At 40.8% G+C, this 25,535-nt stretch overlaps 1 protein-coding gene across 1 annotated transcript in view; it reads right to left on the bottom strand.

Annotated features, from left to right (window-relative positions):
- ddb1 (damage-specific DNA binding protein 1) overlaps positions 1-25,535 on the bottom strand; it is a 53,852-nt gene that overhangs the window by 3,349 nt on the left and 24,968 nt on the right. The window contains exons 14-24 of the mRNA XM_061739110.1: positions 20,746-20,909; positions 19,923-20,030; positions 16,762-16,969; positions 16,421-16,516; positions 16,030-16,141; positions 13,904-14,027; positions 8,112-8,276; positions 7,543-7,637; positions 5,499-5,669; positions 3,980-4,089; positions 3,084-3,253 (exon numbers count right to left, since the gene is read on the bottom strand). Of these exons, the coding sequence (XP_061595094.1) occupies positions 3,084-3,253; positions 3,980-4,089; positions 5,499-5,669; positions 7,543-7,637; positions 8,112-8,276; positions 13,904-14,027; positions 16,030-16,141; positions 16,421-16,516; positions 16,762-16,969; positions 19,923-20,030; positions 20,746-20,909 (1,523 nt within the window). The remainder of the gene's footprint in view (positions 1-3,083; positions 3,254-3,979; positions 4,090-5,498; positions 5,670-7,542; positions 7,638-8,111; positions 8,277-13,903; positions 14,028-16,029; positions 16,142-16,420; positions 16,517-16,761; positions 16,970-19,922; positions 20,031-20,745; positions 20,910-25,535) is intronic.

The raw sequence follows: 25,535 nt of genomic DNA, 5'->3' as shown, positions 1-25,535 counted from the left end.
TTTACATTCTGTTGCGCAACTATTGGCAGCAATCACCGTCAGCAAGCAATCACTGTAGCTCTCACCAAGACTTCAGCCTTTATAAGAACACTGCTCTGTCCATTATTTCTATCACATCTTTTTTAAATCTTTAAGTTTAAGTTCTGTACTGACTCTCCAGCTGCCTTCATTGCAAAAACACAGTGCACTGTTCATTTCCTCTCCTGTCCAATTACCATCTGTTCTGCTTGTGGGTTTGCATCCTTAGCAATGTCGTTTCTTCTGGTTTGTTGGTGAAAACTGGTTTAAAGACCGGATAAGAGTTGCTGGGTGACCCGAGTCTGTGGAAAATCACAATTTGTCGCTCCTCATCGCCAATCACATGGTGTGCCACCATCACCACAACTTAAAAACCATTGATAACAAGATGTGCATGTCTTATAGTCTGAACAGAAGAGCAATCTGCCGATGCTGAAAGGCATCTCGTCTGAAGCCAGCTTCATGTTTGGGTTTTTCAGAGTATGAACCAGATCCATAGTTGATGTATTCTTGATGAGTGGGGGGAAATGGTGAATGTTAAAAGAAAATATTAACACAATCTTAATATACCAATACATAAAAGCTGGCGCATTCGGGCAACATACACCAAAAACATAAAAAGTTTGAGATCTGTGGGAGTGATGAAAACTTCTGACAGTCCTCTTGTTCTTTAGAGGTTTGACGCTCTCATAATTACCTCGTCATTACACCCTCGAACGCGTGCAAGTGGGGAGTTCGCCTCGGCAGCTGTTTATGTTAATACCCCCCCAGCAATAGACGGGGGCACACATTAATCTTCTGCCTGGATATTCATTTAAAAGTTCAATGAAACTCGACTTCTGTCTCCTCCATTTATGGATTGTCAATCATTATTTGCTGATTATCTGTCCAGCTCATAAAACTCATAAAAGGTCAGCTGCACTTTAAATAAAATGCAGCATAAAAACAGGGCAAAACATTTGATTAGCTGTTATGAAATTATGTTTGGCATGTTTGTTTATTAATTATCCAACTATCCAAGTAGAAGAGACTCCATAGTTGATTGATTGCGTCAGCCTTGTATGACAGCCTGTAACTGGTCAACTACCAAGTCCATTTGACTGATGGTAATTATTGTTCAATCTTAATATCAACTGATTAGACTAACTGTGCAGCTTCTTCCTGTAAACATCTGGTATATCAAACCATCTAGCAGCACGATAGGTCCAGCAGTGCTATTTCTTTACACCATCTCCCTTCTACCTCATCTTGCTTTACAAGCTAATGTGAAAAGTTTTAACGGGGAAGTGCGATGGTGGTTCTAATTTCCTGCTAAACCTTCCTCAGAGACGTTTTAAAGAATCACAGAAGGTGCTGGGGTGAAATGATGTGCCGTGTGTTGGTGCCCTGGGAGTGCAAGTGGTAAATTACTGCTGCGTCTAAATGATTTGCACTCCCTCTTTATCATCTCAGCTGACGCTACTGTCAGACTGATAGTTAATCGTTCCAAGCATCGTGATGAGAGACGAAAGTATGACTGTGCTCCCTTTCTTGCCATTTCTTCAAATGTGAACATTAATTTTAGGGAAGCGGCTGTGGCAGATACCTGAGTGCACCGTAACCGTTATGAGGTCACACTGTAGTGAGCTCATTTTTGTAAAAAAAAAAAAAACGTGATTCAATCTACTGACTGAATATCAGCTTTCTGAGTATTCCACTGAAAAAAACAAAACAAAACAAAAAAAAAAACATTTTACGTATTCATGAGGAAAGGTTCCTGGTGGGTTTTCTGTTGTCACTGCAAAATATGTTGTAGTAAAAGCGAAAATAAAATAGTTCATAGATGAGTCTGGGACTCGTCCTAAGCGGTAGGGAAAGTTTGAGGAGAGACGTAAAGCTTTCGAGTTTACAGCTCTGCAAACCTAATCCTGCTCACCTCTACTGAATCAAGACAGGACCACGGAAAGGCCACAGTTATATTCGTAGATATTATCAGTAAATCCATAACTGCATGGCAGGACACTTTTCTTTTGGAGGTGGGGGTCCAAAAAAAAGGTATAGGTAAAAAAACAACGTTCTTTTCTAAAGAAGACCTGTAGCTCTGTCGTGAGTCCTCCTAACGACTAAAAACAAGAAAAATCGTCATCCTGAACATCTGACCACCAACACCCCCCAACGACCACTGACAGGGTTCCCTCTCCTGTTTATTTTTCATCTAACGTGCATTTGCACTCTCTGCTTTTTTTTGGTTTGCTTTATGGCCGGTAACAAGCGGTTTTTTTTTGTTTTTTTTTTTTTTAAAGCACTCACAAACCTAGAGGTGTGATACAAGGTGATCCGCAAATCAAAACGTGCATGTGTATCAATGTTTCTGCAACTGTGCTGGACGTCTCCAAAATCTAACAGCATGATATATAAACCCATTTTTTTTCCTTTTCTTTTTTCCTTCCTCATTTGCACGCACGCTGCTGTGTCATGTGCTGTGCTTCTGGATATTTACATTACAAGAGAGCTGGATTTGTGCGAGGAATGCAGGAACAGTCATGGCAGGATCCATCTCAGGGTTTTTGGTGTGAGACGCTTCTACAACAGCACCCCCGATTCACCAGGGGTTACTGCACAAACCAGGTGTCCCCTCAGTTTGATAACACATGTAATGTCTCATTGGTTGATCGTCCTGATGGATTACTTCTAGACTCAAATGAAGCAAATCAAAGTAAAGAAAGGCCCTGCCAAGAATAAGGCGGTTATCACTAATATTATTTTTTCACATTAAACAGAATCATTTAGTGTGACTGCTTATGGACAGAGCAGCATCTCTTTCCAGCTATGATGCTAAGCGAACAAAATGCAGACTACAACCTTGTAGTAATTTGCAGCAGATATGGAAGTCATTAATCTTTTCATGGATTGCGTCTCTCAAAAGGAAAGCAATTACGGTACTACGTTTACTAAACTGCTGAATTTTTTTTTTTTAAGAGATGCAACTGAAGAAAATGAGGAAACGCATTGCATGTTTTAAAACACCTGAGTTACAGCAGTGCATGTGTTAACATGTTGAAATGCAAGATTGCGTGCGTGCCTACCAATCATGCCGTTGACAGTGCCGAAGAGCACCGAACCCTGGGTAGGTGTGGAGCTCTCCCCGAGGTTCTGCAGCACCAGCGAGCCGTGGCAAAAGACATTTACGAACTCGCCAAGGTGAAAGACCCCCACCTCCTGCAGATGCTGCCGCTCCTCGTCAGTGGTGGCCGCACTAAACTCAGCAAAAGGCAGCGGAAGAGATGCAGACAGGAAAGAGGAGAGATAAAAGGGGGAGAGAGAGTACATGACAAAGAGAAAACAATGTCAGGTTGCAAAAAGGAAAACTGTTGTATTCAAGACTTCACTGATAAAATCAAAAGAAAACAAGAAGGGCAGATACAAGGGATGCCCGAAAAAAGGTCAAACAATGATATGGAGATAATGGATAAAAGGTTGAGAAACGGTGAGAGAGCAACAGGAACAGAGATGTGATACAAAAATAAAAGGTCAAAAGCATTAAGAGGTCCAACCTGATGTATTAGATGGATAACAGGTGAAGGCATAAATGTAACACATGCATTTGGAGATCACATCTGTCTTTTTTTCTCTTTAAAAAAAAAAACACTTGTATATAATTGTGAAATTACGGCAGAGAAAATGCATGCATGTTTCCTTGTGCGAGCATTAATATAAGATAGAGTGGTTGAAAGTTGAGTTGTGATAGGAATGATAATTTCCTAAAGAAATTCAAAAACAATGTTGCGCCCCATTCCTATCAATGATGCTGCTCTAAAAGGTGTCGTGGGACTCTGTGCAGAAGGAGCTGCATCCTAATGGCGTAGGGTTGACTTGAGGGGAAAAAGGTTGAGGATGATTTAAAAACAGCGTCTTGAGGGAAAAGCAAAAACACTCACAACACACACTATTTGCGTGCAGCAAGATTTTAGATTTTCCTCACCTGTCCTTTTGGCAGACGAACAGGTTGAAGGCGTTCTCCGCCCCCAGGAAGTTGTCGTCATCCAAAATTTCCACTGCACTCATCCAGTTAGGGTTGAAATCCCGAGCAATCTAAAGAAAATAGAAAATGTGTTGGAGAAAATTGTATTTACATCACAAATGACAAAAAGAGAGAGGCGTCCCTGGTCATTAAGTGTTTACAGCGTTATCTATGAGCAAATAAGTGCTTAGTTCAAACAAGAGCTGAAGGCTTTACATACAGTCAGGAGGATAGACATCAGCATCGATCTCAGAGGATCAATAGTTAACTGTCCATCAATCTGTGAAGGGTTACAAGGCCACTTCCAAACAATCTGGAGGCCCATTATTCTTCACTAACAAAGATTATTCACGAGTAGAAAATGTTCAACGCCGTCTCCAGTCTTCTCAGAAAGTAAATTCACCACAAGGTCACACCCTGCACTATACAGAGGAACCTTTGCCTTAGGTTTTATTAATCAAATAATAACAGGGTGCTGTCCATTCTTGTTGTACATCTGAGCCATTCCCTTAATTTAAAACCGTTTTAAGAATCAAGTCATGGTTTTAAATGTCCTGAGATGTAAAATAAAGAAGATTAGTCATTTTTTTCCCCTTTGTGACTGTTCAATCAATGTGTGTGTCAATGCTTTGAGATCTGTGATGGACAACTGTGTTGTAACTGGTGTACATTGTGTCATATTTTAATAATCAGTTAAAGCAAGGGCACTGATTGGAATGTTTTGATCCAATTTTTTATGGATTTTATCTTCCTATGAATGACGGCATTCAAAAATCCTACTTTAAATGTTTTTCTTTCAACTGAAAATTCAACTGTTTTTATAATGAAACACTGATTATAAATAATTACAGTATAATTACAGGGTTGGAAATCTAAGAGGTTGCTGGACAGAGATGTACAAGCAGAAATCCTCCCTGACATGGAATTACACTACATCAGTGTGCACGTTTATGCTCTTCATTAAGGGTCCTAAACCTTTGTCTCTTCTTCACACATCTCAAGAGGTATACCAGACATAACAGCCACTTTACTGTCCACTTAAAATACATTCACATAGGAAAAAGCTTGGACGACAAATAACTACTTTTATCCAATATAAACAGTTTTCTGAGAGAATATTACAAAGCAGCTGATACAGAGAAAGATTTTAGCAGTTCAGAAGAAAAATAAAAACATTTCGATTCATATAACATCATTCCATCACTGGGTACATCCTTTATTCAATCATATGCCTTCTTTATGTCAGTTTGCAGAGCGTCTTACAGAAAGCCCTGCAGTAAAGTGTGAGGTAAAAAGGGATCATTTGTTTATCTGTTACAAAGCAACACAAACAACAGGGTCTTACTCTCACCGCTTGTTTCAGAATCGGGATGTTTAAATGAAATTGAGAGACGGGTTTTTGGTTTTCTGACATCATGGTTGGATAAAAGTTGCTTCTACCAAGACACAAACATTCCTCAACCGTTTTCTCACATCTCACCTCTTCGAAGTTGCCCTCCATGGGTTTGTACGCCAGCAGCAGGACAGACCTCATCAGGTCTCCCACCAGGATGAAATCTCCTTTGGTCTTCAGGTAAAGGGCCATGATATTGTTGTAGTGGTTACATTCGGTCCTCAGCTCCTTCTCCGCTGTCCACTCGTACAACCGGACCTGAAACAGTCGAGATGTCACTGCGTGTTATCATCGCAGCTGCAAAAATCAAAAGAGCATCCCAAAGTAGATGTGGTTTATTTGATGAACTGTCCTGACATTTAAGTTCCACGCCGCCGTCACTCTGGATATGATGTGCCTGGGTGACTGTGAGGTTGAGCCGCTGAACAGTACGAGTTACAGGCCGCCTCATAAATCAACAGTTAACGGTTAATTAGACTAACTAATTCACGCTGTGTGGACGTGTGACAGTTTGAAAGAGTTTCAAGCCGAGTGAGTGACGGAGGAGCAGAAGTGTGCTGCTGTGTACTCTTACTCAAGAGGACCTTCGTGGTGCTTCGTGAAATGTCAAAACCTATTTATAAATTCTCAAAGTCTCAGCAAGCAAAATTAAAAAAAGAATCAACTGGTTTCAGTCAAAAAAACTGTACTGAGTCCAACAGATGAAAGGATTGAAAAATTCATGGAATTAAGCCTTTTGATAAAACCTTTTAAAAATGAACCAATGTCTGATTATGTCACCGTATTGTATTACGCTCCACTGAGGCTGCGAACATGGTGGGAAATTAATAAAGCTTTTAAGATGGTTAAGTGTTTCATGATTATTTGACTTTGTTGGATTAATAGTGGGTTTTGAAGAGGGAAAAAGTGTAAGAGACACACTATAAAACAAGTGTAAAATCATTTCTTGAACATTAAGTCAGTGAAGTCACAGAAAAGAAGTGGTACAGCAGAAAGTGAGGCAGCACACTTAGTCAGGTTCAAAAATCTAAAACCCATGACTATTGGATTCATGATATCTCCAGATAACTGTGCCTTTCAAGCTTTTAATCCCTTTAATCTATCTATAACTCACGGTGGATGAGCATGGCAGCAGGGGAGAGGCAGATTCTTTAAAACTGGATGTCAGATGATTTCACACTTATTCACATGGGATGAATCTTTTTTGATTTGATAGCGAGTAAAGCTCCGCTTTTTCTGTCTGGACAGATCACGTGGTTTAAACACTCAAAGAGGGAAATGCCAAAGCAGACAAGTCACCTGGAGGCCGAGCTGCATAAGGACAAACAAAAGTGAGGTACGAGGAAAATGAATGGATTTTAGCACAATCTTTCTCTCCGATACTACAAAAGCTAAAGCTCGGTATGGAAACATTCTTCACTAACTGTGTCCATGTGGAGTTGTGCTGCTCATGGTAAAGCTCTGAATTGATGGGGCGAGCTTGACAGTCAACAAATTGCATTACAGTAATACATTATAAATGTAAAATGAACGTCAAGAAAATGCATGCATGTTTCCCTGTGCAAGCATTCACATAAGCTAGTGTTTTTTTTTTGCTGTGTCAGCTGTATGTTGTGGAAGACTCAGTAAGATGATATGATTGATGTTAAAGAGGTTTTTTGCATCTTTTTTTTTTGGTACGGGCGGTTCCTTCTGGTGCATTTCCCTCTTACATTAGAAAAGAAACAAAAAACCCTCTAAGGATAAGTAAGGAGAGTTTCTGCAGCTGTAAAGCCAGGACAGTATGCAAGTACACACTGATGGTACAATTGTAAAATACCTTGACACATATGGGATAATTGCATAATTTAGATCAATTGGATTTAACTCAAAGATCAGACTGAAAATTCTGCCGTATAAAGTAACGACAGAGGTGCACTTCAAAGAGACGGGTGTTAACGGGTTGAGGCTATTTACTAAATAGCATCAACATATGTGAAGTTTCTGATCTAGGTAAAATGACTGCATTTTCCCCAGAGTATCTTAAAGTACCTTTATCCCTCAGGTTATATTTTTCTCTAGTCTTCAAACATTTGTCTTGACAGCTTGTGCTCTGTATGTCTTGTTGTTAACATCATATAGCACCACTTACTGTGCTATTTATGCTGGCCAGCAGCTTGCCATTGAATTCCACCATAGAGTAGACGGCTCCTTTCACCTCTTTTTCAGCCACGGTTTGCAGCTTACCTGCAGGAAACATTTGTGAGTCACTGTTCGCTTAGCATTCCAAGTGCCATTTATGTGATGTTAGGTTAAATTAACGCCAAACAAGATCTTAAGCAAGCACAACTCCAAGAGAGATCTTGAAAAAGTTGAAAATGGGAAGGAGCAATATTCAGAATAAAGGCGAGGGTAAAATAGAGAGCCGGAGTAGGATAAATTAAATGCAAGCAATGCATCTTGAGTGGGACAAAGTCTGCAAGGAAATGAGGAAAATCAGCAAAGGTAACAGGGGACTGATAAGAAGTGATAAGAAAATGATTAAGTGAGAGGGGGAAAAAAAAAGAGCACGGTAGGACAAAAGGTCTATGCATAAAATACAGGACTTAGTCTAGGGGGCAGAAAATGAAACTGGGAAAGCAAAATGAGATGGGCGGGAAGCCTGTTGGTGCAGTTTGGTCACCGTAAACAGAGAAGGCAAAGCACAATGTGTCTGCTTACTGTCAGTGTAATGGAAGACTATAATGCGTCCTTGCTTAGGCTCCGCCTCCTCTGGGTACACCATGGCCGTGCCCACGATGAAATACACAGATGGGTCTTTTCCCAGACGACATGACACCAAGCTGAGGGCGTACTCGCTGGGGAGGAACTGATGGGCATGAAGAACTGAAACATAAAACACAAGAACATTAGAAACTAAATGTGAAAGAAGCACATGTCTCTGCAAGGGTACAATGAGAGGGTAGTATTATGACTTTTGTCATCCCCTGTGCGTTCAGCATCACACATCCACCTGTATGAGGTGAGAAGTTTACTGCAGTGCAGCTAAACGGGGCCTTCGTGTCCTGGATTATTGGCTACTTGACTGGTGGGCCACAGTAGGGGTGGCTGATGTGGCTGTCTCCCTTTCTCTCCACGTGAATGGGACTTAAGACCCCTGTGATCCCCATCTTCATCCCGGGGGTCAGTAAGAGCACTGTGGCGGATTATGCTGCTGGGTACTTACTGTCGAGTACTTGTAATTGAGCAAGGAACACCAAAGCCCTCTACAAAAAAGGGCCAAAGCCTTTTCAATTTCCTGAGAATGCCAGATTCCTTTAACATCTGCTAAAGCTTGCTCAGCATGTTTTAGGAGTCTGTCGTGGCCATCAGACTGAGGGTGTTAGATGCTAACAAACTCATCTGGAGAGCGAGTGACACTGGAGAGCTAGAGGAGGATTCTGACAGTTGATGCAGGAAGGAGGATGCTGTCAGAACTGTTCAAACTGGTCCATGTCTATCCCCGTCTCCAAGATGTGATCGGGTACAGGAAAACCCTCGGTGACAGACTCACTGCACCAAAATGCAGCACACATTGCCACAGGGAATTTATGCCTTTGAGCATCAAACTACTTAACTACACTGGGATGGTCAGACAGTCAGAGCTAAATGGCTTTTTACATTCACAGTTTTTTTTCTGCTACACCATTATTTGCTGTTATTACGCCACTGTCTTTCTCCAAGCAGTTCCGCATTGCAGCTTTATTTCCTTTCCTTTCCAGAGTCCTAACAAACACCAGGAAACTGGACCACATTACACTGGTCATGAAATCACTACACTGGCTTCCAGTGAGTCAAAGGATAGAGTTTAAAATATTACTGCTGGTCTACAAAGACCTGAATGGTCTTGGACCAAAATACATGCTTGATCTGTTAGTTCCTATGAAGCTCCCAGACCCCTGAGGTTCATCTGGATCTGGTTTGTTGTGTTTCCCAAGAACCAGAACCAAGCAAGGTGAGGCAGCGTTCAGTTATTCTGCTCCTCACCGGTGGAACAAACTTCCTGTAGACCTGAGGTCTGCTCCAACTGTAGATCCTTTAAATCAGGATAAAAACATTACTGTTTACTGAAGCGTACTCTTAAATTAAATACTTACCTGCTGTACTATACTGCCCTTACTTTTTCAACAACTTGTGCTTTTTATTATTTTACCTCTTTTCTTATCATTTTATTTGTTATTTACTGTTTAATTGTGTCTTGTAACTTTTAATGTTGATGTAAAGCACTTTGAATTACCTTGTGTTGAATTGGGCTATAAAAATAAACTTCCCTTGCCTTTATTTCTATTGCTGTATTTTCTTCTTATATAGACTCAAACTCTGTATATATTGCATGTTCGTTCCATAATACAAACAATACTTTACTTGACTTAATTATGGCACCTTTTTTGTGTATTTTCCTTTCATACAAGGTGTTTGTCTTCATGAACTACTCTAAACTAAAGTACTTCTGATTATAACACAATATATGATAACTGAAGATTTTGTGCTACAGCAAGTGGTATTTGCATTAAAAATGCTCACACGTGCCATGATACATGTTGGATACATGGATGCATGTTTATTTGCTGAGAGAACTCGAAAGTGATACTTCTCAAATGTTACCTCCCTGTTAGATACTTTTTCCTTATTCGGTTAACAAGCATCTCTAACAAACCAAGCAGGATCAAAACTACTGAGAAAATTAAGCACGATAAATTTAGCACAAGCTGATGCGCAAGCAGGGAGATTAATTATTGATGTCCCTCACTCTTGTGTTAATTCATTGCACCTTTATGTTTACTACCACAAATACATTTCTCCCAACTTTTCCTGTCTTCTCATTAATGCTGTTTACTCATTAATCTTAACAGTTTGTAAGGCAACTGATAAAATGAAGTAGCACACTAATCAAAACCTGCATTCACTGTATTAAAATGCCTCATAACACCACAAGATGTTATGTGGTGGCACATGAATGAAGTGTATTCAGATGTGGACATGGTGTCCTGAACCAGCACTTAAAATGATTAGCACATAAAATACTCTAATTTATATGGGTGTGGTATTGACTTGACTCTTAAAAGGAAAGCTTAGTACAATAAAATCAGCATTTCAAAAGATAATGGAGCAAAAAAAAACAACAAAAAAACTCAATCGTGACAATGAGGTGCATTATGCTGATCACGTTTAACCATTCAAACAAAAATAACAAAGAAGGGCTTCATGGGTGGCATATTTAAACTTTTTTCAAAAGCTGATAACCTGACATTATTTGGTAAAATATTACATGGATGTCATGTTAAGTTGTTCGTTGTTCTAATCTGCTACTGCTATACCGCTGCTACTAAATATTATAACTGCCCCATCTCAGGGTCGCTACACTATTTAATCACTTTTCCAACTGTTGCTCTGCTTACTGCCCCCTATTGGTCACCGCCGGTACAACGCGCTCTCCTCACATACTACTCAAGTAACGTTGCCGTTGGTGGTGCACAAGAACGGACGTGAACGCGAGCACCAACAGCAAGTATATCCCAGGCTTTACACTGGTACCATGTTCCTTTTGACAACTAAATATTAAAAACTATGTATGAAGAATATTGAGACAGACAAATATATACAGTCTGCATACACTTTGAGATCAATTATTCATGACCGTTTTATGGTCACATGAAAGCCGGAAATATACTCTACGCACGTAACCTGCGTAGCCTGCTTTGTGTCTGTTCATGCTCCACTGCGTACGTCGCGTACCACCCGAGTAGAGCCTGTCATACCGATGGTGACCGATAGGGGGCAGTAAGCAGAGCAACAGTTGGAAAAGCTACTTATATTAAGTAGCAGAAGTAGTAGCAGCAGCAGCGGTAGCAGATTAGAAAAACTAACACTTTTACAGGACAATATTGGATGATGTAGGAGATTATAACATCGTGTGAATGTGTATGAGTGTGTATGAATGTTGGTGGTGGTCGGAGGGGCCGTTTGGCGCGATATGGCAGCCACGCTCCCGTCAGTCTGCAGGGCAGCTGCGGCTACAGACGGAGCTACCACCGGGGAGAATGTGTGTGAATGAATAATGATCTCTGTAAAGCTCTGGGTGCCTAGAAGGAAGCTAAAGAAAACCATAACATTATTATTATTATTATTATTACTCTTTTTTTAATGTGTATTACTTATTTATATTACTGTTTTACCCCCTTCCCTGTGTGTGTGTGTGTGTGTGTACTTCTGCTACGTGAGTTTCCCCGTTGAGGGAGTAATAAAGGACTATTTTATCTTATCTTATTATTATTGCTTATTATCAAAAGTGGATAGTCTTTCCAGACTAATTTATCCAGCATTCTCCTCACCCATCTCAACAAGAATGACGAAACAATAAATCCAGTTAATTTTAGGTTCATATGGAGAAGTAGATGTCAATATATAAGAAAGATTAACATGGTCAAAAAATGTATTGTTCCTAATATGATTCCAAGTCATTCAATAGTATTTTTATTGAAAAACAGAGTATTTAAAATAAAATAAGTCCCGTCAATTGACTCCTGGCTCCCGGCTCCGCTTCCTCCCGGCTCCGGGAGGCACCGAGGCTCGGCGCGTACCTCCGCCGGGGCTCGGTCGCCGGGGCTCGGTCGCCGGGGCTCGGTCGCCGGGGCTCGGCGGCCGGGGCTCGGCGGCCGGGGCTCGCCATCCGCGGTACTCCCGGGGACTCTAGTCCCGCAGCACCAGTGAGTATTTTGACCGGAGAGATTATAAAATACCGGACTTCGGCATATTTTACCGGACAACGGAAACCCTGGGGGGAAGTTAAATATTGCATAAATATATGCACGGGGAACTTTCTCCAGGGGAGAGCAGCAGTGCCAGCCGGGATCAGACCGGGAACAGCGATACTAGCGGCCAGAGCGAGAACTGCAGGTCGCGTACGCGTTCAGTGTCTTTTTGAGAACGTGCACGTCGACGCGTCAAATGTACGCAGGATACGCAGGATACGCGAGACGTGACGTCACGCGTATCCTGCGTCTCGCGTACGCGTTCTGAACTGCAAGTATAAACGCGGCTGAAAGCAGCTCCTTAAGCCGCGTTTATACTTGCAGTTCAGAACGCGTACGCGAGACGCAGGATACGCGTGACGTCACGTCTCGCGTATCCTGCGTATCCTGCGTACATTTGACGCGTCGACGTGCACGTTCTCAAAAAGACACTGAACGCGTACGCGACGTGCAGTTCTCGCTCTGGCCGCTAGTATCGCTGTTCCCGGTCTGATCCCGGCTGGCACGATTATGCTGCTCTCCCCTGGAGAAAGTTCCCCGTGCATATATTTATGCAATATTTAACTTCCCCCCAGGGTTTCCGTTGTCCGGTAAAATATGCCGAAGTCCGGTATTTTATAATCTCTCCGGTCAAAATACTCACTGGTGCTGCGGGACTAGAGTCCCCGGGAGTACCGCGGATGGCGAGCCCCGGCCGCCGAGCCCCGGCCGCCGAGCCCCGGCGACCGAGCCCCGGCGACCGAGCCCCGGCGACCGAGCCCCGGCGGAGGTACGCGCCGAGCCTCGGTGCCTCCCGGAGCCGGGAGGAAGCGGAGCCGGGAGCCAGGAGTCAATTGACGGGACTTATTTTATTTTAAATACTCTGTTTTTCAATAAAAATACTATTGAATGACTTGGAATCATATTAGGAACAATACATTTTTTGACCATGTTAATCTTTCTTATATATTGACATCTACTTCTCCATATGAACCTAAAATTAACTGGATTTATTGTTTCGTCATTCTTGTTGAGATGGGTGAGGAGAATGCTGGATAAATTAGTCTGGAAAGACTATCCACTTTTGATAATAAGCAATAATAATAAGATAAGATAAAATAGTCCTTTATTACTCCCTCAACGGGGAAACTCACGTAGCAGAAGTACACACACACACAGGGAAGGGGGTAAAACAGTAATATAAATAAGTAATACACATTAAAAAAAGAGTAATAATAATAATAATAATGTTATGGTTTTCTTTAGCTTCCTTCTAGGCACCCAGAGCTTTACAGAGATCATTATTCATTCACACACATTCTCCCCGGTGGTAGCTCCGTCTGTAGCCGCAGCTGCCCTGCAGACTGACGGGAGCGTGGCTGCCATATCGCGCCAAACGGCCCCTCCGACCACCACAAACATTCATACACACTCATACACATTCACACGATGTTATAATCTCCTACATCATCCAATATTGTCCTGTAAAAGTGTTAGTTTTTCTAATCTGCTACCGCTGCTGCTGCTACTACTTCTGCTACTTAATATAAGTAGCTTTTCCAACTGTTGCTCTGCTTACTGCCCCCTATCGGTCACCATCGGTATGACAGGCTCTACTCGGGTGGTACGCGACGTACGCAGTGGAGCATGAACAGACACAAAGCAGGCTACGCAGGTTACGTGCGTAGAGTATATTTCCGGCTTTACTTAATCAAAATGGAAATTTTCACTCAGCTGTCTCACCTTCAAATGTGTGCTGATCCACAACTAGAAGGCTGTGAACCTCCACCTCCTCACCAAAGGAGGTCTCATGTGGAGACGTGCTGCTGGGGAAGAGCTTGCTGGAGCTCACGCTGCTGGAGAGTGCCTGCAGATTTGTGATGGAACAGCAAGAAAAAAGTGAGCACGAAGACAGATGTAATATGCAGGGTATGAATCAATTCTGCGTGAGCGGTGTGAGCAGTGCAGCAGACGCCATCTGCAGCAGCAGATGTGCTGCATTTAAAATCAGGTAAACATCCTTATGGTCATCACACATGAGAGGCTCAGTGGTAAACCCGAACATAAATAAAAGTAAACATGCCTCTTTGTTGAAACCAAGACGAGCAGACAACATATGCAGTTGTAGTTAAACTAGTACAAAGGACTTGACTTCTTAGCATCTGTGATCTGACCACTTCTAAATATTAGTTATGCTATAATTTGTTTATAGCTGGAAGCAAATTCCCTGTTTTTCTTGTCAACGGCAAAAAAAAAAAATGAAAGGAAAAAAAAAAAAAAAAGGATTCTGTGCGATGCAGTGAAACCTTGTAACAGCTACAATCTGGCGTAATTAGACAAGATGCTAGAAATGTTTCAACAAAATAAAATGGCCTAAATAGTTTTCATTAATTGTACACTACACTTAAGGCTGTTTGTACTCGTCTCTGTGTCTCTGTGTACTTACAGAAGCACAAAGAGACAAGTGTGCGAGCTGCAGCCGTGTAGATGTTCTTACTGCAGTGTCGGCTTTGATTAAACCCTGGTTGTTAGGAGTAATGACATGTTCCCCCACTCATAAATAAGAATTAATAGAGGCTGCAGAATATGTAGAGTGGCCATCAGGTACATCACAATAACAGCAGTTTTTGTGGAGGCTCACTTGCATAAAATATGTTAATCCTATACAAATGTACACATGTACACATTTACTGAAGACAACTCGCATGAAAAATGCACCACATTTATTTTGATGCAACCATCTTAAATAAAGCTGTGAAATTAATCCTTATTTAAGGAGCTTAGTTGATGCTTGTTCTATCTCTCCCTTTCTGATAAAATCGTGTAACTAAGCACAATCAGGGTACATTTAACTTGCCCGTTGATCATTCATTCCTACCTTAAATGGAGGACATTATACAAGTATGTAAATACATGTCACTTTTTTTCTTCTTTTTTTTTGCTCTGTGGTTTTAGATTGCATTATGGTAACATTCACAATCTTAAAATTGCATGATAAACCCAGAAAACAACAATGACTACGTTTACATGCAGTCAAAATTCGGGTTATTGCTAATATTCCGGTTACTGAAACATTCGGAATATTCCGTTTACATGCGTGAGCAAACAGGGCTATCCCTGTATACATGGTAATTAATCAGGGATATCTCCATCAAACCAGCGACGCGCGGAGAACATCATGACGCAATTACCGTCATTTCCACTCCTGTATCCAAATTCAAAACAAATGCTGCTTGGCGCAACTTTTCACTCACCTTCTTGTAAATCTCACTATCCCGGTACTTTCTACCGTCTACAAATGCCAAAATGTTCATATCCTTCATTACATTTATAAAATGATTAGTCTCCTCCTCACTCCAAAAGTGTGGCGTGGTCTTCCGTTTCTCCGTGTTTATAAGAACTTCCTGGAATCAAAAGACCAAGATTCCTTGCGAAAAGAGCATGTGCAGAAAACAAATCCATGTTCCTTTTGATCTGGATATTCTGTTAGGCGTTTACATGACCAAATATTCGGGTTTTAAAAGGAGTAACCCAGGGGTCATATTCGGGTTTTTAAAAACCCGAATATGAGCAAATTCGGGTTATTCAAAAGGGTCATTGGTGTTTACATGGCCGTGAAAAACCGGGTTATTGCTAATATTCGGGTTTTAAAAGGGTTATTGAGTGCATGTAAATGCAGTCAATGTTAAACTTGGTGGAGAGATTTTAGTTCCTGGAGAGCTGTTACAAAGGCGAGACAGTCTGTCTTCCTGACAAGCTCACAGACTAGTGCTATAAACAATGTCCTTAGTCAACAAGCCTTCTTGGATAAGAGTACAAAACAAGCATTAAACTGTTCAATGTCTGAACACGGTGTTGATATATAGTACCTGAGTGCTTGCACTGGGCCGTACGGCAGACGTGGTGCCACTCGCATCCTGGATCTCCACCCTGCTGGACAGAACCCCAAAACACTGGGAAACCTCCTGGTAACAGATCCGCCTGAAAAGATATCAAATACCAGAGATGGGGGAGAGATGAGAAGGCAGAAATAAAGAGAAAAAGGAAAAACGCCAGTAAATGTGGAAAAGAGACAACTGGGCTGATTTTAAAAGACATGAGGAGCCTCGGGAGCTTATCAAAACAGTGTGTGGGAGCTGTTTAAAGTTTTTTATAAAATAAGGGGGAACAGAAATTTTACACTAGATGCGAAAATAAAAAACAGCAGAAAATATATAGACAGACTGGGAAAATCATTGCAAATATGAACGGCTGACTTACCTGGGAGACTCGTAGAGGGGAACGGTGCGAATGTGGAGCTTCTGAATCTCATCAATGGTACCGATGGTCAGAGTGCTGTTGTTGGCTAGAGCCAGACTGAAGGAAAACAGAAAAAAAAAAAGAAAAGAAGGATGCAATATTAATATAGGGAGGGGAAGAGAAAATGTACATTATTCCCTACAAGGATCAAGTCTCTTGTCAGCAGAGAATACATCTGTGCACTTAAAGATCAAATCAAATAACACTGAAGCGCTCAGATGGAACGTTTCAAGAAGACGGGGACGGTTGGTAAATCTGCAGACAAACGCACTGTTCAAGCAGAAGAAAGTTCTGCTGCTAACCTGTCAGGGTATCCTTCAGAGTTGAGCGGACACATATAATTGACCTCCTTGAGGTTGACGTTGGAAAACACCAGTTTGTGGTTGGAGGAGTAGATGACAGTGGGCCGGTCAGAGCAGGCGAACACGTTGGAAGTAGAGAGGGATCTGAAGGTCCTCAGTACAGTGGGCTGCGTGCCCAGGGTGACCTTTTTACGCTCGCTGAGAGCACCTGGGAAAAGGAAATAGGGTTTAAAAGGTTTACCTGAGGAATGAAAAAGGTGAGTGTACCAATTATTGTTTGGGTCAAAAGAGAAGTTGACAATGCACATTTAACCAACAACACATGTCCTTGTGTGCTCACTGAGGCCTGCAGCTGTACAGAACCATCTGCGTTCGTTGTGTTGCCCTGTTCTCCTTTATCTGGGTGCAGATGACAGTAGTAATTACAGCATGCGACGTTTGCATTAGCAATGTTTTTCGACGTCCTTGTAGTCTGTCACCTCTAACATAAACACACCATGACTGTGATCCTAGGATCTGAGCCAACACAGGCACAGTCCGTTAATAAGTATATTTATATGCACGCTCATCTTGCGGTCGCCCCACTGTTTTTTTAAGTTTATTTGTTCATTTTCTTTATCCAGTTCTGTAAAAGTAGTTTAGAAAGGTGGAGTAATTTGATTATATTGAAATCTGTGTACATTCTTGCATTATCCTCGTCCCTCCATAGTATCTGCAGTTTGTGTCGTCAACTATGCTTAATAAAAAAAATTATAGTAATAATATTTTTGTTTGTTATTCCCCCCAAGTCCTATGCTTAAGCCACTTTTGTGTGTGTGTATATATAGATATATACACACAAACAATCTGCAGTTTCAGCCTCTCAAAGTGTGCCATCTTGCTGCTCGAATGTGTTTTACATGAGGCAAAAATGTATCATATTCGCACACTTATTTTTAATATTTGGACAGCTGGTACAAAAATCACGTGGGAGATGCAATCTTAGGCTTTGAGAAAATTGTGTTAGTCATTAAATCAGAAATAATGACAATAATTTATTTTCTTCTCCATACCTTTCTCTTCCCATTACCCTGAGACAAAGGCTTTCGTCTATCCAAAAGATCTGAATTCAGAACATGGGAGACTTTAAAGATGTTGTCAGCCAAGGTCTGATCTAGCTCACATGTCGGTGAACATTATCGGTAATTTGAATATGTCTGTAAACCCTCTGTATTTACATCCATGAAGGCATCTTTTGATTACAGTCTGACAATTCTCCGGTTATGTTCTCCAGAATATCCTTGACTTAGTTGATGTTGTCGGGGGGCTTTATCTTCACAAAGAAAAGGATTCTGTGATTCTCCACTTTAGTTGTAGTCTGTGGTCCTTCTGGTCTTTTGATGTTGAGGAACTCAGGAGTGCTTGTTCTTTTTATTCCACCCAACTGTTGGTTTGTCCACACTGTAGGTTTTTGCAGCCTCGCTTATACAGTACATTTATGTCACGTTTTCAGCCTGATGCCCGCCTCCTTCACTTTCACTGAGATCTCTTTTGACTTTGTGTTGATAGCTTCAGTCAAACAGCTGCCAAATGGCAACCTGATACCTGGTATCTACTGTACTCCAGACCTTTTATCTGCTTCATTTGTCTTCAAATACACAAACTGGTCATATTTGCCCAGTAAACATCTTTTCAGTCAGTTCTCAAAATACTTCTCAGCCCCTGAAAGTGGAGGTGTGTGAAACCTCTTAAATTAGATCCAAAAATCAACACTTTGATCACAACTTCAATGTTTTATTTCAAAACCACCGTGGTGGTGTGTAAAGGAAAAACCATTAAACACTCTGTCATAGTCCAACTTCTTCTGGACCCAGATATATATTTTCACAAAAGCTATAGCATTAGCAGGGATTCATGGAACATATTGCTTGAGTCGATTAAAAGGACAAATAAATTGATGTTTTAAAAAAAAAGACATCATAATTTTAATTTTAATTTGCCAGAGGCTTTAGTAAATCGAACCTTTTTTTTTTTATCATCTTAAATTAAATTCACAGACTGTGCAAACTGCTGTATAATGTCTTAATCGGCCATTTACAACCGATATAACATCTCTGAATGGGTGATTTAATTTCCAAGACATCATCCAGTCTGGTCCTACGGTTTTGAGATCACCTTATGTAGAGAGCCCTCATCATAAAGAAGAGAGGTTGAAGTTCTGTGGCAGACGGTTTCATCATAAAAAGTGTAGGATTAAGTATTGGGTCTAAAAATTCAGGACGCACAACTCCTGATCGTTTTGATTATTACCTGAAATGTCAAATAAGAGTACATCTTTTCAGACTGCTGAGGTACTCTGACACGGAGCGATTTATCTCATCTGTTCAGTGATGCAGCACTCTGAATGGGGACTGACACCAGTGCAGGAAATTCCAGGTAGGTCTCTGCTTGTAATGTCACAACTGTGAAGTATCATTTAAAAAAACACCTTGAAAACCTGAATACTGTGTGGTGGTAACACAACATTTATAATAGACATCTAAATGTCCACAGTTGGGTTGCCCTGTTCAAAAGCCGCCAAGCATGAAACTGCAGACAGTTTACAGCAATATGCTGAACAGCGTGCAGGATTTACCAGCTATATTTCCTACCGAGGAAGGTGAGAATCAAACACCTATTGCCTGGTAACACAGTGGGGAGTATTTTCAAAATAACCCTCTGTGACTGCATGTGTAAATGAGGAAAGTTAGTTTCAACCACTACAACAATATAGCTCCACATGAGTGGGAGGAGCAAATCAATTATTTCACATTTAATGGCTCCTTTATCCAATTTTTGAGGAGACACTTAACTACTACTGGAAGCAATAATAACAGATGGCATATTTGAATCAGAAATATTAAAGTTTTTTTTTTTTTTTTCCCCAAACGGCACTTAAAAAGTTTTGAAGGTCTTATTTTCCATCATCAAAAATCAGTAAATGCAGTTCACACAGATGTTGAATAAAACTAATACCTAGGTTTCCACAGACTCTGAATTTGCTCCATGTTCAAATACAAATATTTTAGCAAATGGGCAATTAAATTGTAAAATATGGTTCTAAAAACGTCAATATGGCCCACGTGAAGGCCCAAATCAGCCTAAGGTCCGATCTAATGAGTGTAGTGGTGAGAAAGACCTACCAGTCTGCAGATCTAGACCAAAGTAAAAGAGGGCTCCATCTCCCAAAGCGCACAGCAGGTAGTAGCTGCCTTCAAAGGTGGTCATTAGGATGGAGCGAGGGATGATCTCTGAGGACACACACAAACAGGTCGTTTATTTTTCCCTGTAGTCTTGGGTCACTGGTTCTGCATCAGTAGTGATAAATGTCTGCAAAGACATCTTTGTCAGAAAAATCAATCAGAGTTTTGTACAGAATAGCTGGAGGGTTTTTTTTTTCACAAATAAACACCATTTGTATGCTGCAGGATAAACAAGTCCACTTTCTTTTTCAACTCCCAGACAATTGGTCCTGCAACCTGGGGTCAATTATATCGGGACAACTTTCCAATTTAAATCTTATTTTTATATTTCAATATCGAAAAGAGTGACTTTTACTACTGTAGCGCTTGCAGGTCAAGGTGAGACTCCCAAGATATGAGGTATTGACTGAGCAAGCATTTTTATCCATGTCTTTTTCAAGGATGCTCCTTATAAAAAAAGTAATACAAACCAGTTCAAGACACAAAAAAACAAAAATACGTTTTTTGTTCAAATTTTTTTCAATATTTCAAAATGTTTTGCTTTGAATGACATCATTTGGTAATTTATTTTCCACATAATATCCTTCAGATGTTCCCTCATTTATCTCTTTTTGGTCAGGAAACTTTGTTGTGAATCTCGAGACCTTACGCGCTCTACTGGACCATGGAAATACTGCACTTGACTTCATCTCCAACCCCCATATTTTTCTCACAGTAACAGATTCCTCTCATCTGTCCCACTTTTTTTTTTCCTTCTCCTCACCTCCCCCCAGCATTTCCTTGTGTAGTGCCGTGAAGCAGGGCAGTTTCAGCACACGGGCCGAGATGTCCGTCCACAATCCCACTGCGCAGAGCGGTGACTCATTCCCGCCTTCCCCAAGTGGTGTGATGTCCAGACAGGCCACCTCGTGTTCCATCTCTGTGGTGCTGGGGAAGGTGCAGAGGAATTGAGAAACACACAAACACGTTCACCAGTGTTGATGATGAGGTTTGACACACACACATACACACATAACTTTGTGAATAACTGTATTAGTGACCCAGAGCAGAAGTCCTAATTGATTTTGGATCTCAGGTGAGATGCAAGCTGGTCCGTTATGAAATTCTCTTGAGTTGAGCAGTGAGCTTACAATTTCAGAATTAAATTGACATCTAAACCCCTGTGTGGAGTTCATCTCCCTCTTGAAGTAATACTGCAAATTCATTTTTCTCAGAAACATAATCCCAGGTTTCCAGCAGAGCTTCTGTGCCTGACTGGAAGTATGTGGTTTTATTTATACTACTTTTTAGCATAGCTGTGATGAAGCTTCCCATGCAGCCGGTCTGTATGTAGCCAGTCTCAAGTACACTGCAGAGTTGTTGTATGAAGGCTGGACATCCTGTGGAGTCTCCCCTCAAACAGTGTCCTCTTTGTTCTTCTGCTCACAGTTTTGTTTTCTGAGCTGAAGACTGATCCTGATGCTCACGCTGCCAATGCGCTCAGTCCAGACTAGCTGACGCTTGCAGAGTAGCTCAGGTGATCAAATTTAGAATGATCAGACTGCATGACAGGGAGACATGAAACCCATTCATTATCTTTTAGTCCAACAATGAATACGCTTCTTTTTTACATTAAATTCAAATTGTATTTACCGGTATATAGTCTATTACAGCCTTTCTCAACAGGGGTGTCGCGGCACCCTGGGGTGTCCTCTGACTGCTTTAGGGGTGTCCCCAAAAAATTACCTATTCTGACATTTCATATATAAATATATGAATGCATACATAAATACATTGTTTTTGCCTATGAATGAATAAATAAATGAATAAGATACCGTATTTTGACGACCATTAGGCGCAGACAAACGTCTTTTTTTAAAATGTGCCGCGCGCCCAATGACGCAATGCGCCCATTGTATTATTGTAAGGCGGACGTAATTGAGGCCACCACGAGAAGTTAAAGGCGGAAGGGGGCGCGTGAATCACCCATGATTTGCGGACGTGTTAGAGACCATCATCATTAGAGACCAGCTGACTTTCGACATCCCGGTGAATCACACGGTGGAGAGGAAGGGGACCAGCACGGTGACGATGAGAAGTCATCTTTCACTGATGTGCTTGCCTGCACGCTGATGGACAGAAACAATGGTGATTTTTAAAAGAAAGACTTTGCCTAAAGAGACTTTTCCAGCCGGAGTCATTATAAAGGCGAATGAAAAGGGCTGGATGGATGAAGGGATGATGATGAGTGGTTGAGCCAGGTCTATGTAAGGTAACCTGGTGGTTTTTTCCACACATCACCATCGCTGCTGATCTGGGACTCTATGCGCGCCCGTCTCACAGACAATGTAAGAAAAGAAGTGAAAAATATGAACGCTGTGCTTGCTGTTATTCCGGGAGGTCTGACGAAGGAATTCCAACCGCTGGACGTTGGTGTGAACCGGCCATTCAATGTGAAGCCTGAATTATGGTTCCGCGTTAAATCGACGCAGAGCCTACGGCATAGGGTACGGCATAGGGTACGCCGTAGGCTACGCGGCACCGCACACCGTACGTGCGCGTCATATGCATTTACAGCGATGCAGTGTGGTTTTTAATTATATTTTACTCTGGGGTGTCGTGAGATTTTATTCACTTTTGAAAGGTGTCATTACTGAAAAAAGGTTGAGAAAGGCTGGTCTATTACAATACAAGTTGTCTCTACGAGCTTCCCAGAGACCCCGAGCAATAAATGATTATAATGTATTTCTTACAATAACAGTTATTCTAACTTTACCCATCACTTTCGAGTTCCAAAGTGTCTAAGATCAGATGATGCTACGGGACATTTCAAATGGAAAAAGGTTTACCAAATTGGAATTTTTTTTTAAGGAAGTCTATATTTACAGCTGGAAAAAAAAGATTTCTAAAGTTGTGTTACAAATCCTCAAGTATAAACATTTTAAACTACGAGAAATTTTCCAGGTATGAATCACAAACCAGCTCTCTAGAATTACAAGCCATTCAGCACTATTGACGTGTGACTAAATGGTAAATGGTAAATGGCTTACACTTATATAGCGCTTTCCAGCTGTATTCCTACAGCCCCAAAGCGCTTTACACTGTAGATATTCACCCACACACGCACACATTCACACACCGGTCGTCGGCGACTAGTGAAGTTCAATGTTACAAGTGAAGTTTAGGGTTATTCTGCTACAAAATTAGTTTTAAATATAATTAATACAAATATACCGTTTGACTGGCTTGCCAAATACTACATATTTGTGATGCCTTAGAGATCTGAGGAGTACAACCATCCATTTGTGAGTGACCTGCAGGAATACTGCATGGGACAAGTATTACCCAGGCACCTACTGTAATCTGCAGTAATTATAGAGGATGTCTGTGATCATCACAGCTGTGCAAATCTGTGATTACTGAAAACACAGACAGTGCAAAGGTGCCATGTATATGTTGTGTAACGTGGAAATTCCTCTCCAAGGGGGTTATCTACCGTATTTCAGCGAACACAGAGGGCACGGGATAATTTTAACCCGTTGAAAATGTCCATCCCAGTAATTCAGTATTTGTGGGGATGATCTTTTTTATTTTTCCCCTATCTTTCTCTCGCCACCTTTTTCTGCCTCCTTCCTGGCATATTTATGGCAGCTGCAGTGGATATGATCAGTGAATTTTGGGGGGGAAAAAGAAAGAAATTCATCCGCATTAAGCTTCACAAGGAGACCTGTGAAAAGCAACGAGCTAAGAGCAGGCAGAAATGCAACAAGAAGATGGATGATATGCACATCAGCATACAGTGAGAAAGCCTACTACAATGAAAGCTCCAGTTATCCTTCTATTTACTGTTACTATGGCAACTTATGCACAAACATCACATTCAAGTGGTAATTCTTTTATAATTTTCTATTTCTACCTCTCAAAGTCCAACTACACCATGTATATGATCAGACAATTGCAATTCGACAATCCTCCACAATTGTGCACAAACAAGCCACTAATTCATATCATGATTCAAATTCTGTTAATTAAATGCTTAAAGCAACACAAGGCCTTGACAACATCAGGAATTAATATTGGTAAATCATAGCAAAGTGTCTCATTTCCACGTCACCATTACATTTCTAATACATTTATTCTCCAAGATAAATCAGTGAACCATTACTTTCGCAGCAGTTACATCCTGTGTCCAGTGCAAATAAACACACCTCCACCTCAGGACACCCCTGCATGAAGGTGCCACATTGTCAGTTTGTGTGACTGCAGCAAAGCTTAATAAAATCATTAACCTCTGATAGAAAAGAAGGAAAAAAAAAAGACTATTTGTGCATTCCACCATCTGATAGAATTGACTGACTGATTCATTTTCATCTTCTTAAAAGATGTTTCGTTGCATCACTATCTTCTCCTGTGAATAAGACATATCTGCCTTTTCGCAGTAGCTTCCCTGCTGCATCAGTCCCACTAATCACGCAGGGAGTCAGCAAAACAATTTGCCTTATCTCCCTCGTGCTACAGTGAAAGACAAACAGTAACAGTCTGATACCATTATTAGTTTTTAAGAAAAGGGGGGGGAAAAAAAAGGAAAAAACTTGCCAAATAAGAAGGTACTTTTGTTTGACATCATGTTGTCGTAGATAATGACATACTGCCGTTTTATGGTTTATATTATCAAATATTTGACCTTTATGCTTTGACTAAAAGGAACAATATTTTTCATTAATCAATTTGAAAAAAGATTAAACTCATGGTATACAGCAACAGAATATCACTATTCAGATAAATATTATTATTGGTAGTAGTATTATAATAATCTCTGTTTACTCTGAAAACTTTAATTGCTTTACAGAGGAGTTCTGCTTCTTCTTCTCGCCATTAATCAAACTAGGCCCGTTTCATTTACAGAATTGTGTGACTCATGCCAAACCAGCTGCTTATTGATATAATCCAAACACAATTATAGGGCTCTGATGAGACACTTCACGCGCCTCTTTCATTGTTTCATTATTTACAAATGCGCAAAGATGCAAACCAACCCTGTGTGCTTCAAGCAGCTCTGGTGGCCAATTTTTCACAAGCTCTCTCTTTCTCAGAGAGGAAAAAAAAATATATTGGCACTATCTATTTGATCTAATTAAGTCCCAAAGACAGCATAAAAGTTCATTTTAGCAGCAAAGGCAGAAACATGATGAATTGTGCATTTCTTTCGTTTCACTGCACTACTTTCTTCACACCTAAACACTGGAGTCATATCTCAAACTAAACCGCCAGACCAGAAAGCAATAAATCAAAATGAAGTTAATCCGATGCAGGATGATAACGCATTCAAAACCATGACTCATACAGAACAACAGGGATGCTGCAAATATAATCAGGTTTTTTATTTTATTTCCTTTTTTATTTAACATTCATACAACTGTTGTTTTGATTATATTTGTATGCAAAAACCTTATCTGCAATTAACCTGCAAGTGGATGAATAGAGAATTATTTCCCAATAAAATACTTATTGGCTACCTAACTGTGCTAATTATAAAGCTTTTATCCTCTCAAACATAAATGTGAGGATGATTCT

Source organism: Cololabis saira, chromosome 2, assembly GCF_033807715.1.
Source record: "Cololabis saira isolate AMF1-May2022 chromosome 2, fColSai1.1, whole genome shotgun sequence".
NCBI lineage: Eukaryota > Metazoa > Chordata > Actinopteri > Beloniformes > Belonidae > Cololabis > Cololabis saira.
This window is presented reverse-complemented; position numbering and strand designations above follow the sequence as displayed.